A 21,812-nucleotide genomic window follows, 5' to 3' on the forward strand; every position below is an offset into this window, starting at 1 on the left:
GAGGTCCACAAGACCTACACTGAATAGATTAAGCTTTCTGATGTAATACATATATTAATCTCGTGGGCTTTGTTTTCCTCGAGTGTCGAGCTCGCGGACCGCACAGCTTGTGGGCCTATTATATTTGATGCCGAGCTCATTGACCTTGTTTATCTAGTGTTTAGGTCACAGGATGTATGACTCGTGGGCTGCGTAACTCATGGGCTGTACAAGTCGGGTTGTTTGACTCGTAACGTACATCGCTGATGAGGTGGGCCTGTTGTTTTCTGGTTAGCATCTGTCACCCTTTCATCCAGTTCAAGGGACTTTGCCATATGCCTGTTCACAAACTATTAAGCATCAACCCAAAATATGGTACTCCTCTCCCCACCTTCCATGTTTAAGCGTACAAATTTTGTCCAGTGCAAATTGGATAATGTTGCATATAATTTCATGCAAGCTATAGTCTGCATAACTTACCCAAACAAATATTATATTTGAGGTCACTGCCATCACTGAAGACACGTAAGCTTCATTTCTGAAATAATTGACCGCTCACATTCCTCAGACCTGTTACTATGAACCAATGCTTTAAAGTGGAATGTGCATACATACTTTGATTATAACGTCAAGGCGTGATTTGTACATGATTAAACATTTAGGATTAAACCAATGAAGCCAAACATCAATATTTGCAATCCTACACAAATTTTTAGTGATATTCTAAAAGTCTGACCTCACATTGTCCTTAGAGGTCAAAGTTGGATATACTCAGGGTAATGACCAATGTTCTGTGGAATGAGAAGACACTTCTTATACAATGGAGTATATGCTAATAGCATAATGCATGATTGCACACCAGGTAAACAGTTAACCATTGAATATACATCAAATATCAATATTTTGATATTTTGAGGTCATTGACCTGTCACAGTCCTCAGAAAGGCAGAGACGCGTAAATAATTTCCCTTGATCTGAGGAATAGGAAAAAGATTCAGTTGTAACACAAATTAATTTTTAGGACAGCGTTATGTTTATCATCAACCAATTGCACCAAATATCAACATTCTGATAATTTGAGGTCAATAATTGACCTCTGGAGGTCATTAGAGGTCAAAGGTAGAAACCTGTCAAGGATCTATGGAACATGAAGACAATTCCAATGTAACAAAAATGAGTTTTTAGTACATCATTACCATATTCAACATTAATCAATGACGCAAAATGTCATTTTCTATCAAATTTTGAGGTCATTGACCTCTGGAGGTCATCAGAGGTCAAAGGTAGAAACCTGTCAGGGTTCTATGGAACATGAAGACAATTTCACTGTAACGAAAATGAGTTTTAGTACATCATTACCATATTTAACATTAATCAATGACGCAAAATATCAATTTTTATCAAATTTTGAGGTCATTGACCTTTGGAGGTCATCAGAGGTCAATTCAGACTTACCTCCCGATCTTAAAATGAATCTCGTAACATGTACTAACACTGGTGAAAGTTTCATGCTTTAGTCAAATTTTTTTTTCGGCTTATCTGCTCTACTATTCTGACTCTATGTTCATAAAACACGAAGCTGTCCCTTCATATCCTACCCGGTAATCCAGTAAATGTCAATGCCTTTCACCAAAACTATTTTCGCTAAATCTGTATTTTCTTTTACTGTTCCGAAATTTCGGATTTCTCTTGATAGTATAGTATAAAAGAAGTTTTAAAGGGTATGTACAGTTCTGGTCGAGGTGAGAATTTTGCTTTTAACGTTTTGCGAGATATTCAGAAAGCACTCTATGAGATGTCAAAGATCATGCAATTCTAAGGGGTATCAAAAGTTTATTTGATGAAAATCGGTTTTGAAATGGCTGAGATATCCAAAAACAAGGTGAAACAAAGAGATCCTAATAAAGGTGGGGCATGTCGCCTTTTATTATTATCACTTTTTTTTTTTGGATATCAGCCATTTGAACACCAATTTTCATCAAATAAACGTTGAATCCTTTTAAAAATTACATGCTCTTTCATATTTCATGAGATGTTTCTCACTATCTCACCGAAGAATGTTCAAAACATGAATCCCCACCTCAACCAGTACTGTACAGTCCCTTTTACGTTTGAATGCCTTTACCATTGAATTAAAGACATTTTGAAGAAATGTTACACTTCAGAATGAGTTATACTTTTTGCAATATTTTTTAGCCACAATGGTTTACAACAACTCCATGTAACACTTCTTTATTTTGAGGAGCTTATATCTCATGCCTCACGTGCCCTGGTTTTGACCCATCATCTTCCTCTTCCCTCTCGCTTTTCTCTGTCCACCGTGAAGGTAGTCTATTCCTGTCATTCATTACTCACCTTTCCTCTTTCTCTCATTACAAGGGATTTATCTCGTGTGTGTTCATGTGCAATGCACTCCCGTTAAAACGAAATGCTCAGGACTGGCAGTTTTTTGTTTTTGTTTTTGTTTTTTTTTTCGTTTTAACGAAATTTCATTATAACCGAACAAATATAATATGCAATGTATAAGGAAAAGAAGGAAACCACGCATAAAAAATTTTGTTTGTTGAATCCTCATACGCTGGAAAGCTATGTGAGATGGGAGAATACCTTTTTAATTTCGTAAAATATTACATTTTAAAAAGAGCATAAAGTTGTTTGTGTTGTCACACATGTGGAGAAAATGACGGTGTAGGATTTGGTTACAGTTCGCTATTCCAAAAGTTCTTTTCTTACTATAAAAGTACGTTACTCCGAAGGCTCCTTATTCCGAAGTTTTGCCATTCCCGGGATTCCGATGGTTTGTTTATCTGAAGGTTCGCATTTCTGAAGAATCATTATTCCGAAAGTTCATGATTTAGATCAAAATAATATATTGTTCATTTTCCGAAGGTTCGTTGATCTGAAAATGAAATGAGGTTCGTCATTTTGAAGGTTTATAAATCAAAAAGTGAGAAAGGTTCACTATTCAGAAAGTCCTTTGTTCCGAAGGCTTTTTCATCCGAAAATGAAATAAGGTTCGTTATTCCGAAGAAATTTTGTTAATGAAAAAAAAAAATGAGAAAGGTTAGTTATTTCGAAGATTTATTTATCTTAAGACGATTATAAGGATTGCAGTTCTTAAGTTTTGTTAGTGTACTCTCCTTTTTTCACCATGCATTAACGATATTTTTGTAATGTTCCGATTAACGAACGTTTTGAATTCCTATCATGTTCGGACTAACGAACCGTATAAGAATGAGAATAACGACCATATTTTATTATCGGATTAACGAACCTTTGTTATGGAATAACGCCAAAATGTGCTTAATATTTCATTTCCGAACTATTACGGACATTTAGTTGTATCAGAATCTGTGTTTTGTATTAAAGGACTTCGGAACAATGAAACTAACCTTATCTGAATTCAGATTATTGTATTACAATAATGCAAGTTCCCCTCGGAAACTGTGCGTGATACACGGAGTGAACATTCAATGATGCGTTCGCTCATGCAGAGACGCTTTAAAAATGCTTGTTCCGCTACGCATTTTCGAATGCGATCCGCATTTCGTTAAAACGGAGCACATTTCCTTTATTTTTCTTTGTCAGTGGTGCTCAGAAAATACTTCGTGATAACGAAAATTTTGTTATAACTGTCTTCGTTATAAGCGAATTGTGTACCATAGACTTTAATGGCGATAATTTGGGGACCAGAAGTTTTGCTTCGTTATAACGAAATTTCGTTATAACCGTGTTCGTTGTAATGGGAGTGCACTGTATCTTTATTTGTGTTCTTCGTCTCTGTCTTAATTTTCTCTCTTTGCATTGTTTCATCAATTTTGTAACTATTTTACTGTTATACCGTTAACGCTCATTTCAGAATTGCCCTACTGCATCATTGGGCATTAACAACTAGTATATCAAGAATGTGGGAAGAGATTGTCACCTCCTTGGTATGATCACCGCAGAGCATTACCTCCCTTGACAATTACTCCTTATTAAAATTAGGCTCCAAACAGTCACCCCTCTTACAATAACTCTCCCCCAGAAAATTATGTTTCTTATTGTTATTTTCGAACAACGTTTGCTATTTGAATTGAAAAAAACAACAGCATTTTTTCACTACATATCGTCTGGTTTTGGTCGAGACCTAACTTCAGGTTTTAAATATCTTTTGGGTGAGAAAATTAGAAATCCCTTACGAAATATTAAAGAGCATGTTATTCCAAGAAGGATTCAAGTTTTTGTGAAAAAAAAATACTCTTGAAATGGCCGGGATAAAACAGAGCAGCCATATAATGTAAAAAGGATTCTGTCAACTACAACTCTCTATAGATCTATTAAAAAAGAGGGTGCAGGACAAAAGACTTCGTTAACAACTAGGGGTGTTTTGTAAAAAAAAAAAGAAATACCGTTAAACTCGTAATATTTTACTCTTTCTAATCAGACTAACTTATATATGAACTGGATTTCCCCTTAAAGTGTCGGGAACATTTAACTTGAAAACTAGCACAATTCTACTTGTATGTAAAACAAGCTGTAATCTTACTCTTATGACAGATTAGGGCACCGTTTGATAAAAGTTGCCAGTTATGACATCTTGTTGATAGTCTCTAATAATTTCAATAAAACCATGGGTTCTGCTTGATTGATAAGCTCGAGTCACCGACTTGTTACCATGGACCTGCTTTGATCGACCTACAACGATTGGTAATTGTGTGGAACTGACAGCTTGTCAGGACTGACTTCATAAAACCGTGTCCGGATCCTATCAGAAATTATGGCTTTATGTCGAAGGGTCCCTCGCTAATGTTAAGGAAATATGAATTGCAGTGAAATCAACTCTCCTTTTCTTATGTTTATCTTCTAATGTGTTATAACGGTAGAAAATGACAAGCCAAAAGAGTAAATGATGACAGTGTAAGAGAAAGGTGCATCTTCTGATATGGTGTTATGAACTTATGGAAAAATTACGAAGGGTGGTACTTCTTTCGGGGGGCGGGGAGGGAGGGTTGTCCAGTAGGTATCAGGAGAGGGCGGGGGTGGGGGTCGGGGTATGGTTATGGGGGGGGGGGGGAGGTAGAAATGCGGGTGGTAGTTCTCCGGGGGGTAGTTCTCCGGGGGGTAGTTATCCGGGTGGTAGTTATCCTGGGGGTAGTTATCCGGGGGGTAGTTACCCAGGGGGTAGTTCTCCGGGGGTAGTTATCCAGGGGGTAGTTATCCGGGTGGTAGTTATCTGGGGGTTAGCTATCCGGGGGGTAGTCATCCAGGGGGTAGTTACCCAAGGGGTAGTTATCCTGAGAGGAAAGACTAGTCACCCTGCCAATCTTTCTGTGATCTCTCTTGGCAGCTTCCTCCTATATATACAGGGTAATTGCCCTTGGGGGTAGTTGCCCTAGGAGGGTAGATGACCGGGTGGTAGTTGTCCTAGGGGGTAATGGCCCTGGAGGGTGATTGCCCTAGGAGGGTAGTTGTCCGGGGGGTTGTTGCCCTAAGGGGGAATAGACCTGGGGGTAATTATCCGGGTGGTAATTATCAGGAGGGTAGTTGCCCAGGGGGTAAGTGCCCGGATACGCTACTATACATCAAGAGATGATACATACATGAAACACAAAAATTTGTATACGTTCTGATATAATGCAACTGCTGGTTTGTTAGTTAGTTAGTTTGTTTGTTTGTCTGTTTTGAATTACCATGGTCTTTGTTGGGGGAAAGATGAAGAAAAGTAGTAGACGGTGTATCACTCTCAAATCCGGATGATTGCGATAAGTGTGTATCCCTGCCCTTTCTATACAGGTAAACGATTTAAGCTTGGTATGCTATTATAAAAGCCTGCATGTGTCACGCAGAAGAACTGATTCCGCGATCACTTTTAACCTTTCATAAAATTCACGTTTTAAGATAGTAACGACAGCTTGTAGGAGATAGAGTAAGTTAGCGTCCCTGACTGTGGTTCTGAAGACAAAAGGGGACTGAAAAATTCTTTTGCAAATTAGCAGACATAATGCCGATCCTCCAACACTGTTACTCCATTCCGTCACTGATTCTGCTATCAATGGCGACGAAAGAATACTGGTTGCGTGATTATCCACCCCTTGATAGCAGGAAGTTTACCTTTCATTGTTTAAGGCTTCGTTGATGCGGGGTTTATTCGGATACAAGGCGTGAACAGTGTCGTCCGAGTTCTTTCATTCGAAATTCCTCAGAATACGCAATTCAATGGGCAATTAGCGCTGCTACTTCGCAAAGCTGTTAGCCAAATTCTTTGCAGACTTGACCTCTCACATGTCAGCTACACGCAATACACGACAAACAGCTATCATTCCACACATTCTGATCAAAAAACAAAACAAAATGAAAAAACACACTTTTGAGTAGCGACACAGCTTTCTGTCCCTTTCTCAATTAGGTCCTACTTCTAAAAAATACACAGATGACAAGAGTCAGAATATCCTCAAAAGGGAACACGACCTATTTGGGCATTAATAATGTTTGTCTTCCGATTTCTCTCCATGCTGTCACGGCCCAAACCATCATAAGAAATAGGGCAATAAGTTTTATTAACCAGGGAAATAATAGTACGCATTACATACATTTGGCGAATTATCACACGAATTTTCGACTTTATAAAAACGATAATACATTTAATTGACAACTTAGGCCCTACTATATCTCTAGAGATGAACTTTAAACAGCAAGTCACATACCAGGGAAAGAAAGTTATGATTATTTGAATGAATTCATTAATGAGGCCAATTAAAAACCGTTGTAAAAGTACACACTCGCATAAAGAGGTTTCAAGTTCGATATATGATCATTGTATTGGCTCAAATGAAAACAACTCAAAGAGATGGATAGAACGAAAAGGAAAAGATAGAATGTGGAGGACAAGAGAGAACAAAAGTTTTAAAGGAGATCATTTAAACTATGATTAAAGGCATTATTTACCATTTGCAGATGAAACAAAAACCCAGCTTAAGTGCTTCAAAATAGTTCTAAAATGTGTGTTAGGGATAGAGCAACCAATGTGAAAATTTGAACCAGTATAATCAATGTTAAGTATTGTTGAATATACAAAATGTAAACAATAGTTATGATAAAAGTGTATCTAGACAAAACCATCTATAGTTGTGGTTTAATTAGAAACAGTGATATCTCCTTGTAGGTTTTATTGCAATTTTTGTTATATTGTAAGATGTTTTGGGATACAACTGACCTACACATATGCTTCAAATGTGATAACTCGAACATTTTTAAAATCACTGCTCCCAATGGTAAACTGTACATTTAAACTAGATACCTCCAACAAATAGCCGTGCCATGCCTCCCATGAACGAGCTTATTTCAATGATTAGCAGAATCTTTGACAAGTACAAAGTTCATTGAATATTATGCCTTGAAGAGTATTGTGCCTTAGCCAGCAAATTCTAAGAACAGTTCAAAGTGTATATTTGGCAATGCCCAGTGGTATTAGGCATGTACCTGCAAAGTGATAATGCATCTGCTGATGCTGTTTATATTCTGGATTAATATTGTGCTATGATGTCTCTATTAAAAATACAGAGCAATCCAGTTTAAAGAAAAAATGTGTTGTGGTTGAAGATAATTAAAATCTAGGATGTGTCATGAATTTATTGGCTTATGTTTGCACTGTGCTTGTGTGTACAATGTACCATGATTATAGTGAACAATAGCCCACCAAAGCAGAATGTCTTAAAGGGCCAGTCAGTGGGTAATGGCACTTAAAAGATTAAGAGATCTCTGTAATTCATAAGCAGATACATTTAGGACTCTTTCTTTCAGTAGAAAGGAAGAAAAAAAAATGGAGACAGCCATTTGATTTCCAACCAGTTTTGAGAGTGATAAATCATAGAACATGCTTCATTTGAAACTAAACTATAGGTCCAAACCATCAGGAAAGTAGTTTGAGTTCTGCAGCCCCTGATATGTGTATTAATATGAATAGTGTGTGTGAAATTTAGTGGAAATTTAAAATTTTATGATAATATGCAATTTTGTGTGCAAGGTAGAAGAAGTGAAAAAACTCGTAAGGTGCAGTATATTACTTTATCATAAGTGGATGAAATCAGTCTTTTGTTTGATGAATAGCTTCTATTTTATAGTCTTCTTTTTTAGAGGGGAGGGGAGGTTCTTTCAGTGGAAAAAACAACATTCTTTGGGAAAACATTTTCAATTCATTTAAAAAGTGTTAAAAACTTCATTCTTGGGATGCGTAATTATCAATGGGCATATGATTTTGTATCATATGAAGCACTAATGACTTTAGTACTTTTCTTTTTGTGTGCTGAGCAGGAACGCCTACCATGGAGCCAGCCCACACTTGCTTGGTCTCACTGCCTTGAGCACTTGGTTCTACCCCACCCCCAACAGCTTTGGCATCAAGAACACCATCAATCCTGACGTGTTCCGGGGACCCTGGGGAGGCAAACACTGCAGGGACTCGCCAGTACAGGTATGCTTCATGAGGGGGGTTAGGGGTAGGGGTAGGGGGAATGGTGATAGACAGGATAGAAAGGGGAGGGGGTATGGGATGGAAGCGTGATGGGAGTTCTGTGAAGGATAGACAAGAAATATGTACTGTATACTCTAGAATATGTATGTGCATACTTTGATTTATGTTTCAAAGTGGGCCACATGTGTGTTTGTATGTTTGTATGTATTTGTGTATGTATGTATTATATATCATGTAAGCATGACTTGATTTATGCGGTGGCCAGCAGCCTGAAAAGGGGCTTGGGGTGAGGTTGGGAAATTGGAATGTGGGTAGTCTTTGTGGAAGGGGTGCTGAGGAATGTGAAGATCTGAGGAAGAGGATTGGGTGGCTGTGTGCTGTGTATAGGGGAGGTGAGGTGGAGAGGCTGGGGGAGGGGGCAAGATTTCTGGGGACCAAGGGAAGAAGGTACAAGCTGTGGTGGTCGGGAAGTAGTGAGAGAATTGGAGGTGTGGGAGTCATGGTGAAGGAAGAAAGCTGTGAGAAGTTCGTAGAGGTAAGAAGAAAGAGTGGCAGAGTGACGGCAGGTGTGTTAGCCTTTAACCCATTAAGGACGAGTCCCGAGTATACTTGGGCAGGCGTCTATGGGAAATGTGTGTTGTAGCAAAATCAAACCATCCTCAACGGGTTAAGGAAGAAGTGGTAATGGAAAGGGTGATTTTTGGGCATGGTCCACAAAGTGGGGAAACAAGGTGTGAGAAAGCAAGGCTCTTTGATGAATTGAAATGGCCTGTGAATGGGATGTGCATGGCATGGATGAATTTTGATAGTTCTGGGCTCGGGGGACTTTAATGGACATGTTGGGAAATGGCTATCCATGGCTCTGAGGGTGTGCATGGAGGAAAAGGAAATGTGGAGAGAAATGTGGAAGGAAGGATGCTGTTGGAGTTTTGCGATGAGAACGATTCGTGTACGGCAAATACATGGTTCAGGAAAATGGGGAAGAGAAAGGTTACATTCAGTGCAGGGGGGAATGAGACGGAGATTGGCATTACAAAGAAAACAAAGAATCTGAGGGATGGGAAAACAGTACCAGTGGAGTTGCAGCACAAGTTGGTGCCTTGTCACTGATTTGGAGAAGGAGAAACTCAAGATGTTTGTGAGAAAGGGAAGGATGTGGAAACTGAAGGAGACGAGAGCAAAATGTAAAGGACAAGTTCACCTTCATAGACATGTGGGTTGAGTGAATGCACCAATATTAGTAGAACACATCAGTGAGAGTTTGAGGGAAATCGGACAATCCGTTCAAAAGTTATGAATTTTTAAAGTTTCTGCTCAGTCATGGCTGGATGAGAAGACTACTGTAGATTGTGATGTCACATGAGTACAACGGTATAAAGAAAGTATAAAGAAAATTCACCTTGTTTTCACTTTTCTCGCATAACAAAAGAATACTCGACTTCTCTCTTTCAGAAGGCAAGGGGAATAATATGTGACCCTGCATCACAAAACAAACAAAAAGTCGCCAGGCATAGATTTTTAGTTAAGGGCAGAACCTGAAAGAGCAGACTCTAAGCTTTAAAATGATATATAGCTCAATTGAAATGAACTGTCCTAACCTATCTAAATATTGGAAAGAAGTACGCACTCTGGAAAAGTGTAAACCGAGAAAAGTGGCTCTGAAGTATAGGGTCTATCTATCTATTCAAGCGCTTAACCCGTTGAGGACGAGTCCCGAGTATACTCGGGCAGGGGTCTATGGGAAATGAGTGTTGTAGCAAAATCAAACCGTCCTCAACGGGTTAATCTTTACCAAACCAAGCTAGCTGTGCGATGAATGGAACGAAAAAACAGGATGTAAACCACTGGGGCAACAACAATGAAGGGATTATCAGATTAAGTTGAAATTGAGCATGCCCTATTAACACATTCTGACTATGATTAATGCAAACTTTCAAAGCAGTAGCCTTATCCCTTCAAAATTTTTCAGACTTGAAATTGAAGAGTGTGCAAAGGGGTATCGAGAAATGAAAAGGGGACTCAAAGACATACCTGATCTCACTTCTCTACAAAAAAAGAGTTGTAGAAAAACTGCTGAAAATGCACTTTCCCATTCATTTTATGATCCCAAAATTCAGAATAATGTAGAAGAAGGGTAGTTCTTTCAGAAAATATGAGAAACTCAATATTGACTTAGTTGACCCGTTTCATTTTTTTGAGTCCTCACGTAAAATCAAGGGGTGCGACTTTTCGTTCGTTTTGTGATGCACGATCACATTTTATCCTTAACATACATCAGTAACAGGTCCAAGAAATGTGCACTTTATTCAAAAAGTAAAATTTTGTGAAATTCTCTGTTTATTTTCATTATATCGTTGTACGCATGTGACATCTGTACACTGTAGTAGTCTTCTCATCCAGCAGTAATTGCGCAGATACTTAGAAAATTCATAACTTTTGAACGGATTGTCAGATTTTCCTCAAACTTTCACTGATGTGTTCTACTAATATTGTTGCATTCACTCAGTCCACAAGTACATGAAGGTGAACTTGTCCTTTAAGGAGAGAGCTGAAGAGCTAGTTAGCATTGATGCACCAGATGTGTGGAAATCTTTCAATCCTTTTTGTTCCAATGAGTCAAGTGTGCACAAATTTCACACACAAACCTGTGGACAGGTAATAATGTGGTGTGCAGAGGGTTAAAGGGATCGTACAGTTCTGGTCGAGGTGAGGATTTAGCTTTTAATGTTTTGCGAGATATTCAGAAACCACTCTATGAGATGTCAAAGAGCATGCAATTCTAAGGGGTATTAAAAGGTTATCTGATGAAAATCAGTTTTGAAATGGCTGAGATATCCAAAAACAAGGTGAAACAAAGAGATCCTAATAAAAGGCGTGACCTGTCACCTTTTGTCATTATCACTTTTTTTGATACCTCGGCCATTTGAAAACCTATTTTCATCAAATAAACGTTGAATCCTTCCTAAAATTACATGCTCTTTCATATTTCATAAGAGGTTTCTCATTATCTCACTTAGGAATGTTCAAAACATGAATCCCCACTTCAACTAATACTGTACAGTCCCTTTAAAGGACAAGTTTACCTTCACATACATGCTGATTGAGAGAATGTAGCAATATCAACAGGACATGTCAGTGAAAGTTTGAGGAAAATCAGGCAATCTGTTCAAAAGTTAAACCTAATGATTTTGCTATTTTTGTTGCTGTCATTGCTGGATGAGAAGACTACAGCTGGTGATGTCATGTGTTCAAAACGATTTAAAGAATATATTAGGAAAATTCACTGTAATTGACACATTAAATGTAGTAGTCTTCTTATCTGGCAGTGACTGTGCAGAAACTTTGAAAATTCATAATTTTTGAACAGATTGCCCAATTTTCCTCAAACATTCATAATGAGAGAGCACTTGACTTGCCTCTTTCAGCAGGCAGGGGGAATACTTTTACCCTTACCATATGTCAGTTACAAGTAAAAAAAAAATGTATACTTTATTCAAAAAAAAAAAAATTGTAGAATTCTCATTATACTTTATCCTAATATCGTTTTATGCATGAGACATATTAACTGTAAAAGTCTTCTCATCCTGCAGTGACTGTGCAGTGAAATTTTAAAGATTCATCGCTTTTGAACGGATTGTCCGATTTTCCTCAAACTTTCACTGATGTGTTCTACTAATATTGCTGCATTCTCTCAGTTCACATATATGATACGAAGGCAAGTTTGTCCTTTAAGGAAGGGGTATTAAAAGCATGTAATGAAGTATGTGGAAAGCGAAAAGGGAGGAGAGATTTAGGAGGTGCATGCTTGTGGAACAAGGAGGTGAGGTATGTAAATGCAAGGGAGAAGAAAGCATACAAAGACTTTCAATAATTAGGACTGAGCAAATTAAGGACAGGTATTAAAAACAGCCTGAAGAATCATGGAAATCCAAGGCGGTCATGAAATCAATGAGGAAAGAGACTAAGGAGGAGTTCGGCAAGTTGGATGAGAACTTAAGTTTATACGGTCAATGAAAAAGGATGGAAGAGATATTGAAGGAGGAAGGTGCATGAGACGGAGTGGTGAAAGGTTGAATTTTAGTGAGAAAACAGAGGAAGAGTTTTGAGAGAATGTATGGAGAGAATATATGGAGAGAATATATGAGTGAATAGGATGAAAAGGTGGAAGCTACTCGGGGGTCCAGAAGAGAGTTACTTGAGAAGAAATAGTGAAGGCAATTCGCATCGTCATCATTTTGATTTCAGCTGATGTTAACAGCTACAGGTCAGTCACTATCTTCCACCTTTGTTTTTCTTCCCCACAGACTATTCGAAATTGTGACTGCAGCGATAACTGCCAGGCAAAAGATATGTACCTGGAGCAGTACGATGATGTGTTAAGATTCTCTGCAGGCAAAAAGGTGGCTGGATTTTTCGCTGAAAGTGTGCAGGTAACAAAATTGCAACTGGTTTTCTTTGCTGTGTTTTTTTTTTTTTTTTCAATTGTGATAATGGTAGTGGTGATTATAATCATGCTGCTAGTACAATTGCAACATTTTGGATGTCTATGACATTAAATAAATGTAATTAATGATGATGATTCATTCATTCATTCATTCATTCATTTATTTTTCATCCATGATGATGACGGTAATGAAATAATTTCATAAATGGTAAGTTTTTGTAAACAAGTTGTGCATTACTGTGTTGTGACATGTACAAGGAGATCCCCCCCCCAAAAAAAAAAAACTAAAAAAAAAACTAAAAAAAAAACTAAAAAAAAAAAAAAACAGATGGGAAATCACTAAATTCTCTTGTAAAAATGGTAGATATATCTTGCTTATTTCACAACATTATCACAAAATTTAATCACTGGCAGATTTGTCACTGAGTTCTTCATGAAATATACCAATGAAATAGATTTTATATACCACATGTATGGCCATGGCTGGCAGAAGAAAAATTTGCTGACATGAATGGAGAACCTCCCTTTCCCCCTGCTATCATCACAATGACTGAACTTAACCGGTCGAGGACAAGTCCTGAGTACACTCGGGCAAGCTTCTATGGGAAATGTGTGTTGTAGCAAAATCAAACCATCCTCAACGGGTTAATGAAGTTCTGCTCCCCCAGGCCTCTCCTCACCAAAAGAAAAAAAAAAGAAGAAAACGAAATAAGATGTGATAATGATGCAAATGATACAAATAGTTCTGACAACTGTAGAATGTATTGCTCATATTTTGTCTCCTTACATGATGTCTTTCTTCCCAATCAATCCAGGGTGTGGGAGGCACTGTGCAGTACCCTAAGGGCATCCTCAAGGAGTACTTCAGGATGACGCGGGAGCGAGGGGGCGTGTGCATCTCCGACGAGGTCCAGACGGGCTTTGGCCGCATGGGCAGCCACTTCTGGGGGTTCGAGACACACGACGTCCAGCCAGACATTGGCAAGTGAAATGTCGCTCATTTAGACGTTGCCTAGATCAAGCAGAGAGCATGCTGTACACTGGTGTGATCCGTTATCCCGGTTGCTACTCTCTGAAATCACGGTCAATTTCAAAAGTATATCTATAGTGGTGCATTTGACTACCTACATTTATCTCTCCAAATTTACCTGAAATTTCTCAATCTCGTAAAATCTTGACTCTACTTAATTTAAAGTATAAGAAATATAAAAGCTGCAGTTTTTACCAATTTTTATGTCCACATTGATGTCCTGCAATGATGTTTCATGTAAATGAATGCAAAGTGAAAGGAATATTTGCATTTTTTTGTTTGTTTTGTTTGGGGAGGGGGAGGATGAGTGGAGGGGACAATGCAATGTTTCCATAAGTGGTCTTAGCCTCTATGCTGCAAAGAACATGTAAGAAATGTTTGAGATTGTTTTAATATGATCTGTTAAGAATCATATTTTTTTAACCTCCTTTGAGGAATAGCGCTATGGAAACCTACTAGAGACAAAAATCAAACAAACAAAAACAGTACCTGATGAATCTACCCAAACTTTTAAAAACTTTATCTATAGTGATGTGTTTTAAACTTTCCATTTAGATTTGTAAAAAAGAGAGAGGTAGGTCTGTCAGGCAAAACTGAACAGCCAAGTCCACAGATTTGATGCAACATTTGCATATTTTCAGGCCTATTTCAAAATCAGTGTCTGCAACTTTTTCTGGGTTTTGTGATGAAGGGTCACCAAATAGTGGGAGAGGAGGCCCCATCAGAAGTTAGCAAACTGAAAGAAGTACAGTGTCACCATTGTTCAGTGAATTGCACCTTCACGGTTGATCTCATAGCCATGTTTACAAGCCACCTTAATTGTCTAACTACCGTTTATAGCAAAATGTAAACCACAGAACGTGGTTTCAAAACCATGTTTCTAGCCAGATAAGTTTGTTACAAGTGTACCCCAGATTACCCAATCCTGTTTTCATCCTGCACTGCATGCCTTCGTCCTTTTACACACACTGTAAAATTAATAATCATGTGCCTTCCAAACATGCTTTTGTTTGTTTTGTTTTATTTGGTGTGCGTGCAAGGGCTCATGCATCTAAACAATGCTTGAGAATGGATTGCCTTGAAAGGAATTGAAATGGATGTTTCTGGTTTTCTATGATGATATAAATGGTAAAATAGCATAATGATAAATGTATTGTATGTGATTATGTAAGTAGTTGCATACTTTCATGTGCTACACATGTTCCATGATGTATGTGCATAGATTGTTTCGTGTGTGTGTGTGTGTGTGTGTGTGTGTGTGTGTGTGTATTTCATGTGTATGCAGTCATGTGTGCTCTGCACATGAGTTTGTTGGTGAGTGTGTGTTCCTTCACTCGATTTTGCAGGCTACTGTAGAGATGCTATACATTTTCAGCAGTGTAACAGTGTTTGTGAATGGAGTTTTTAGCTCACCTGAGCCAAAGGCTCAAGTGAGCTATTGCGATCGCCCTTCGTCCGGCGTCCGTCGTGCGTCGTGCGTCGTGCGTCGTGCGTCGTCCGTCGTGCGTCGTCCGTCGTCCGTCGTCCGTCGTCCGTCGTCCGTCGTGCGTCGTGCGTAAACTTTTTACATTTTCATCTTCTTCTTGAAAACCCCAAGACCGATTTTCATCAAACTTGGCAGGTAGCATCCCTAGGGGGTTAGGAACTCAATTTGTTAAAATGGGCACCATGACCCACCCAGGGGGCCCCCAGGGGGGCCCAAACCCCCCAAAATTAAGGAATCTTTAAAAATCTTCTTCTCTAGAACCAGAAGTGATAGAGCTAAGTTAATACTATGAGTTAGTTCATTGATGACTGTAGTTTCAAGTTTGTTCATGGCAGAATCAGGGATGCCCCCCTTGGGACCCAGGGGAGGGTTTCTAATGGGGCCTAAATTGTACATTTTCATCTTCTTCTTGAGAACCCCATAACCCATTTTCACCAAACTTGGCAGGTAGCATCCCTAGGGGGTTAGGAACTCAATTTGTTAAAATGGGCACCATGCCCCACCCAGGGGGCCCCCAGGGGACCCCCAGGGGGCCCAAAATCCCCCAAAATTAAGGAATCTTTAAAAATCTTCTTCTCTAGAACCAGAAGTGATGGAGCTAAGTTAATACTATGAGTTAGTACATTGATGACTGCAGTTTCAAGTTTGTTCATGGCAGAATCAGGGGTGCCCCCCTTGGGACCCAGGGGAGGGAGGTGAGGAGGGGTCCTAATGGGGCCTAAATTGTACATTTTTATCTTCTTTTTTAGAACCCCATGACCCATTTTCACCAAACTTGGCAGGTAGCATCCCTAAGGGGTTAGGATCTCAATTTGTTAAAATGGGCACCATGTCCCACCCAGGGGGCCCCCAGGGGGGCCCAAACCCCCCAAATGAAGGAATCGTTAAAAATTTTCTCTAGAATCAGAAGTTATACAGCTAAGATAATACTATGAGTGAGTACATTAATGACTGTAGTTTCGAGTTTGTTCATAGGAGATCCAGGGGTGCCCCTCTTGGGGGCAGGGGGGGGGGGGGGGGGGGTTGGTTAGGAAGGTCCAAATGGGGGCCTGAATCGTACATTGTCATCTTCTTCCTGAAAACCTCATGATAGATTTTCGTCAAACTTGGCAGGTAGCATCCTTAGGGGGTCAGGATCTCAATTTATCAAAATGGGCACCATGCCCCACCCAGAGGGCCCCAGGGGGCCCCCAATTCCCCAAATTAAGGAATCTTTAACAATTTGGGCCCTTATTGTACATTTTCATCTTCTACTTCAGAATGCCTGGTCAAATTTTGGTAGAGCTGTGAATAATTTAGATTAGTGACTGCGTGAAAGGTGAACTTGCGATACTCAGGTGAGCGCTAGACCCGCGGGTCTCTTGTCTCATAACATTGTCTTAATGCCTCAGGCCAAAGTACAGAAAGGTTTTGTTATGATTGTATGCACAAAGGAGAAGGAGGTCATCCTTAAAACAATACATGAGGTCATATGCTAGACTTTACTTTGATGTTTTAGATGTGGATAAATTTAAAGTCTTTTTTGCATTCTTATCAACTTATTCCAAAAAGCTGTGAAGTTCTCCAGGAACAGGTGTTTTTTGTCTTCCGTTGAGAAAAGTGTTCTAGGCATATATGATGTCAACAAACCTTAATAGCTTTGAGCATGAAATTCTGCGGCGACATGCTTGCAATGTAGATAGCATTGCACAACTCCATGTGCGAATGAAAATTGTCTTATAAAAGTCATTGTGAAATAATTTCAAGAAGATAACTTTTTTTTTCTCCACTTTGATATTAATTGCAGTGTCTATAGACTATTAGTAGGAAAAGATCGTACTTTTTAGAGTAATTTTGTTCAATTTCTGCACCTGTATGTAAAGTAGAAACTCGAGTCTTGTAAGTGATATACTGTATACGCTATATATTTCGCGAATTTTGCGAGTTGGGAGCTATTCGCAAAATTAACAACACGCGAAAATATTACCTTCCAAAATGAATCCCTTGCCTTGATGATACGAACATTTCAGTACTAGTATACCATGTCACGGCTTACCGAACAGACCATACTGGCTAAGCTTGTTTACGCACGTCCACGTCTACTTACGAATACTGTAGAGAGGGGACCACTCGTCAGAAATCTAGCGCGATGGACTTAACCACTTCAAAAATGTTGAATTCTAACTTACTAGTTCGCAGAGTTTGGTAAGTTTTTTTCATGCAATGTATAACTAGTATCATTCTTATTTGCTAGTAAGTTGAAAATTCACACTTTCTTTGCCACTTCATATTTTCTCTGGTCCCCCAATCGCGAATTTAATCACTCGCGAAAATGTGTGACAGCGGCAATTCGCGAAAATTTATGTACGCGAAAATTATAGCGTATACAGTAAGTGATGTGCTTACTTGTTTCTTTGTCATTTTGAACAGTGACCATGGCTAAGGGAATTGGTAATGGAATCCCACTGGCTGCTGTAGCGACAACTACAGGTATGGACCAGTTTCAACGCACTCGTAACCTTTGTATGTTCATATTCTTCTCCTTTTTTCTTTCTCTCTATTGCTGTCTACCCATATATTGCTTTATCTATCTATCTATCTATCTATCCATATTTCTATTTTTTTTTTGTCCATTGCCCTATCTTCCTATCTATCTGTATACATCTCCATCAATCTCTGTCTATCTATCTATCTATCTATCTATCTATCTATCTTTCTATCTATCTATCTATCTATCTATCTATCTATCTATCTATCTGTCTGTCTGTCTGTCTCTCTGTCTGTCTGTCTCTATCTATCTGTTCATCTATCTATTCATCTCTCTGTCTGTCCCTATCTATTTATCTGTCTATCTATCTATATATCTCTCTCTGTCTATCTCGATCTATATCTTTCTTTCTATCTACTATCTGCCTTAATCTCTGTCTCTATAGAGCACTTGTAATAAGGTGAACAAACTTTTATAATTTGTCATATTCTTAAAATCCATAGATGAATTTCACCATTGATTTTTTTTTTTCAAATATAGGAATTTGTTAAAATGGAAGAGTTTTTGGTGTTCGTGAAGCATTTATTTGTTTTATTTTGTTTTATTGACACATGTTATTTCACTGCCCCATCTCCTGCATAATTCAGTGCATCTTAACTTTAAAACCAATTTTTTCCAAGCTGAGGCTATCTTGTTATTGTTTTTTTTAACCATTTCCCCAATTCTAACTTTTAAGGGATAAACATCATACTGAGGTATTTCAGGATAACAGACTGAACTTAATGCAACATTATATGTGACCCGCTACAACAAAATGGTCCTAAAGTCACGCACGGTCGAAGCCGTGAAAATCGAGTTTGAAGTTAGAGCATCAAAATTGGTCAAAACTTACGATTTTCTGAATTTGACATATTATTAGAGTCTGACATGTCTTCTATCATCTGTCGAAATTTTGAAGCAAAATGATGAAAGGAAAGACCAAAAAATAGCGTTTTTGTGGGCCATGTTTTTTGGGCGTTTCAACGAAGCAGAAACTGGTTCGAACGTTTGGATTGAGCGCCACACATAGGCTCCGCCCCTAACAACGACCAGAGTGATCTCATTGGTCAGTTTGCTGCTCGCCGCTAACCGAAGCGTGAAGCTCGCACACTGCCCAGTCGACTGGTGCATGCGGGCGGGTTGCGCCATGCCTAGCCGCTTCTCCTGACATCCTGGTCGCTGATTGGTCGGTGAGGAGACCGCCGACGCTGTGTTTGAATGAGCATTTCGGGGGTTGCTAGGGCTCAGCTTCTATTGTCCGGAGGTGAATACTGACTTGCGTGTCTCTTGATTGTGATTGCATCGCAAGAAGAACTTTTAGGGCGCTTTTCTCGAAACAGTGATTTCCCAGACGTCTTGACATGCTCTCTTTTGAACATCGATATCTCTGCAGCCGATTATTTTTATAAGACGTGTTATATATCAATTTAAAGCAGAAAGATTAGGGAATTGTGTCATGCAATTTTCAAATAATCGACCTCGCCCGACTTTAAGATCATTTTGTTGTAGCGGGTCACATATAATAGACATTTCGTTGGCACATGATCCATGATATAAAGCTACTCCAACTGCATCACTTTTTGTAGTGATGATGTTCTCTGTGTGATAATGTAGCACATCAATTTTTGACACCAAGGCAGAACTGACTGGAGAAAAGTTGGTACAAGACAGGTATCTTTTCCTTCTCAAGACAGATGTCTTTTCTCTCTTCATCAATGTCACTCCACAGAGATTGCAGCCACCATGGCGGGAGCTCTGCACTTCAACACGTATGGAGGAAATCCTCTCTCATGTGCTGTTGGTTCAGCAGTCTTAGAGGTATGAAAACTACCAATGATTTGACAGAACTTACCTTAATTAAATCTCTCCCTTGCCCTACTCCACCCCTCATCTCAACCATTACCATGGAATAAAGACAAAGAGGCATTATAGAAAGTACTAGAGTGTTCTTATATAATAGCTTTTAAGTATTAACCCATTGCTTCTAAGATGAGATAATTTCTTAGAGACTCACAAAATTTGCAAAAATAAAAACCCTGTGAAATATGGCGTACAGGCCTACAGTTTATCAGTTGTACACAGTAGATTTCCTTGTCAATAGCAAAGCAACACACACAGTATGATGGTATTTCACTTGATTTATTGTAAATTGCTGTCTGGTACTTTTATTCTCAAGCAGCAAATTCTGTATGGTACAGAGTAATTTTAGGTGTCAAGGGCTTACAAATGGCAGAAACAGACCAGTGCTTTTTTTTTAGTGCACTGTTGCTTTTTCTCTGAAAAGACATTATTGCAGTCATTTGTAATGTTTAGAGTCTGATGCTAAGACTAGGACTACCTAAATGTCAGCTACCGGTGTCTTGCTGAGGACTTATGCATGTGTAATGACATTGTCTGATATTAACCTGTTCAGAATATTTGGTTTGTTCAGATGATACCTCATATCCTTTGAAACTGTACTCTGGACATTTGTCATTGATGCAACACACAATCTCCCTCAATTCTCAATAGATTCTCCCAGATTTCGATGTGTGAATGTTCGCAGCCCTGTACATGTTGAGTTCTGCTGATGTGAATAGATCTACCAATCACACATTCTGGGACTGTTCGATTAAACTAAAAGTGTCATCGTTTTCATCATTTCATATACAACATTGTATTTTGCACCCACTAAACTCTGCCCCAAAAGAACAACTTTATTGCTCTTGGTGATGTTATGAACAGAAGTCGGCTCACCCCAATGTCTACCGTTACCTTGACTAATTCACATACTTACAGAGCAAGACAGATCTCTTAGAATGACGCTCCACAAAGTGTAATAGTTAGTGCTGTGTGGAAAATTTTCCAGGATGTAGATTATGTGAACCCGTTGAGGACGGACTGATTTTGCTACAACACGCATTTCCCATAGACCTCTGCCCGAGTATACTTGGGACTCGTCCTCAACGGGTTAAGGAACAGTTTTAAGTTGTATTGTACAAAGGCGATCTTGCTCTTGTGACCTGGTTTACCTGGTTATGTCAAGTTACATGCCATTAGGTAATGCTATACTGAATGTATATTTCAGCTGACTTGACTGCTGATTACATCATAAAAGGTAAGAGAGAGTTTGGATGAGTGGAGCTAGGTGGGTTCTGAACTATGTATTTTGATCGAGCAGTTGATACATTTGTGATATGAAGACCTTTTCATATCAGCAGAAGTCATCATGGACACTGGACTGGAATTGGATGCCAGGGACCCTTTGAGTATTCCTAAACTGCTCTTTTGTTCCTTTGGGAATGCTATAGGTGATAGATGACGAGGGTTTACAGGCAAACTCGGCCGCTGTGGGCACCCACATGTTACTAGAGCTGGAGAAGCTGAGAGACGAGTTCGAGATTGTTGGCGACGTCAGAGGAAAGGGACTCATGATCGGAATGGAGATGGTCACAGACAAGGTGAGGATTCTGTTTAAGGGGATGGTATAGTTTTGGTTGAAATGGGGGGTTCAGATTTAACTTTTTTGCCAAATATTGAGAAACCTCTTATGAAATATTAAAGACCATGCAATTCTAAGAGGAATTCAAAGTTTATTTGATGAAAATTGCTTTTAAAATGGCTGAGATATCCAAAACAAAGTAAAACAAAGTGATCCTATTAAATAGAAGGTGGATCTCGCCATTTAATAGCTCACCTGAGCCGAAGGCTCAAGTGAGCTATAGCGATCGCTCTTCGTCCATCGTCCGTCGTGCGTCGTGCGTCGTGCATCGTGCATAAACTTTTTACATTTTCATCTTCTTCTTGAAAACCCCAAGACCAATTTTCACCAAACTTGGCAGGTAGCATCCCTAGGGGGTTAGGATCTCAATTTGTTACGAAGGGCACCATGCCCCACGAAGGGGGCCCCCAGGGGGCCCCGAACCCCCCAAAAAA

General features: G+C 39.1%; 1 protein-coding gene across 1 annotated transcript in view; it reads left to right on the plus strand.

Annotated features, from left to right (window-relative positions):
• LOC139728279 (alanine--glyoxylate aminotransferase 2, mitochondrial-like) overlaps positions 1-21,812 on the plus strand; it is a 47,823-nt gene that overhangs the window by 22,611 nt on the left and 3,400 nt on the right. The window contains exons 6-11 of the mRNA XM_071639236.1: positions 8,272-8,431; positions 12,736-12,861; positions 13,691-13,856; positions 17,801-17,860; positions 19,627-19,715; positions 21,188-21,337. Coding sequence (XP_071495337.1) covers positions 8,272-8,431; positions 12,736-12,861; positions 13,691-13,856; positions 17,801-17,860; positions 19,627-19,715; positions 21,188-21,337 — 751 coding nt within the window. The remainder of the gene's footprint in view (positions 1-8,271; positions 8,432-12,735; positions 12,862-13,690; positions 13,857-17,800; positions 17,861-19,626; positions 19,716-21,187; positions 21,338-21,812) is intronic.

The sequence above is a fragment of the Diadema antillarum genome, unplaced genomic scaffold (genome assembly GCF_040938485.1).
Source record: "Diadema antillarum isolate AM-2024a unplaced genomic scaffold, OU_Dant_1.0 seq00000170_RagTag, whole genome shotgun sequence".
In the NCBI taxonomy this organism is placed as follows: Eukaryota; Metazoa; Echinodermata; class Echinoidea; order Diadematoida; family Diadematidae; genus Diadema; species Diadema antillarum.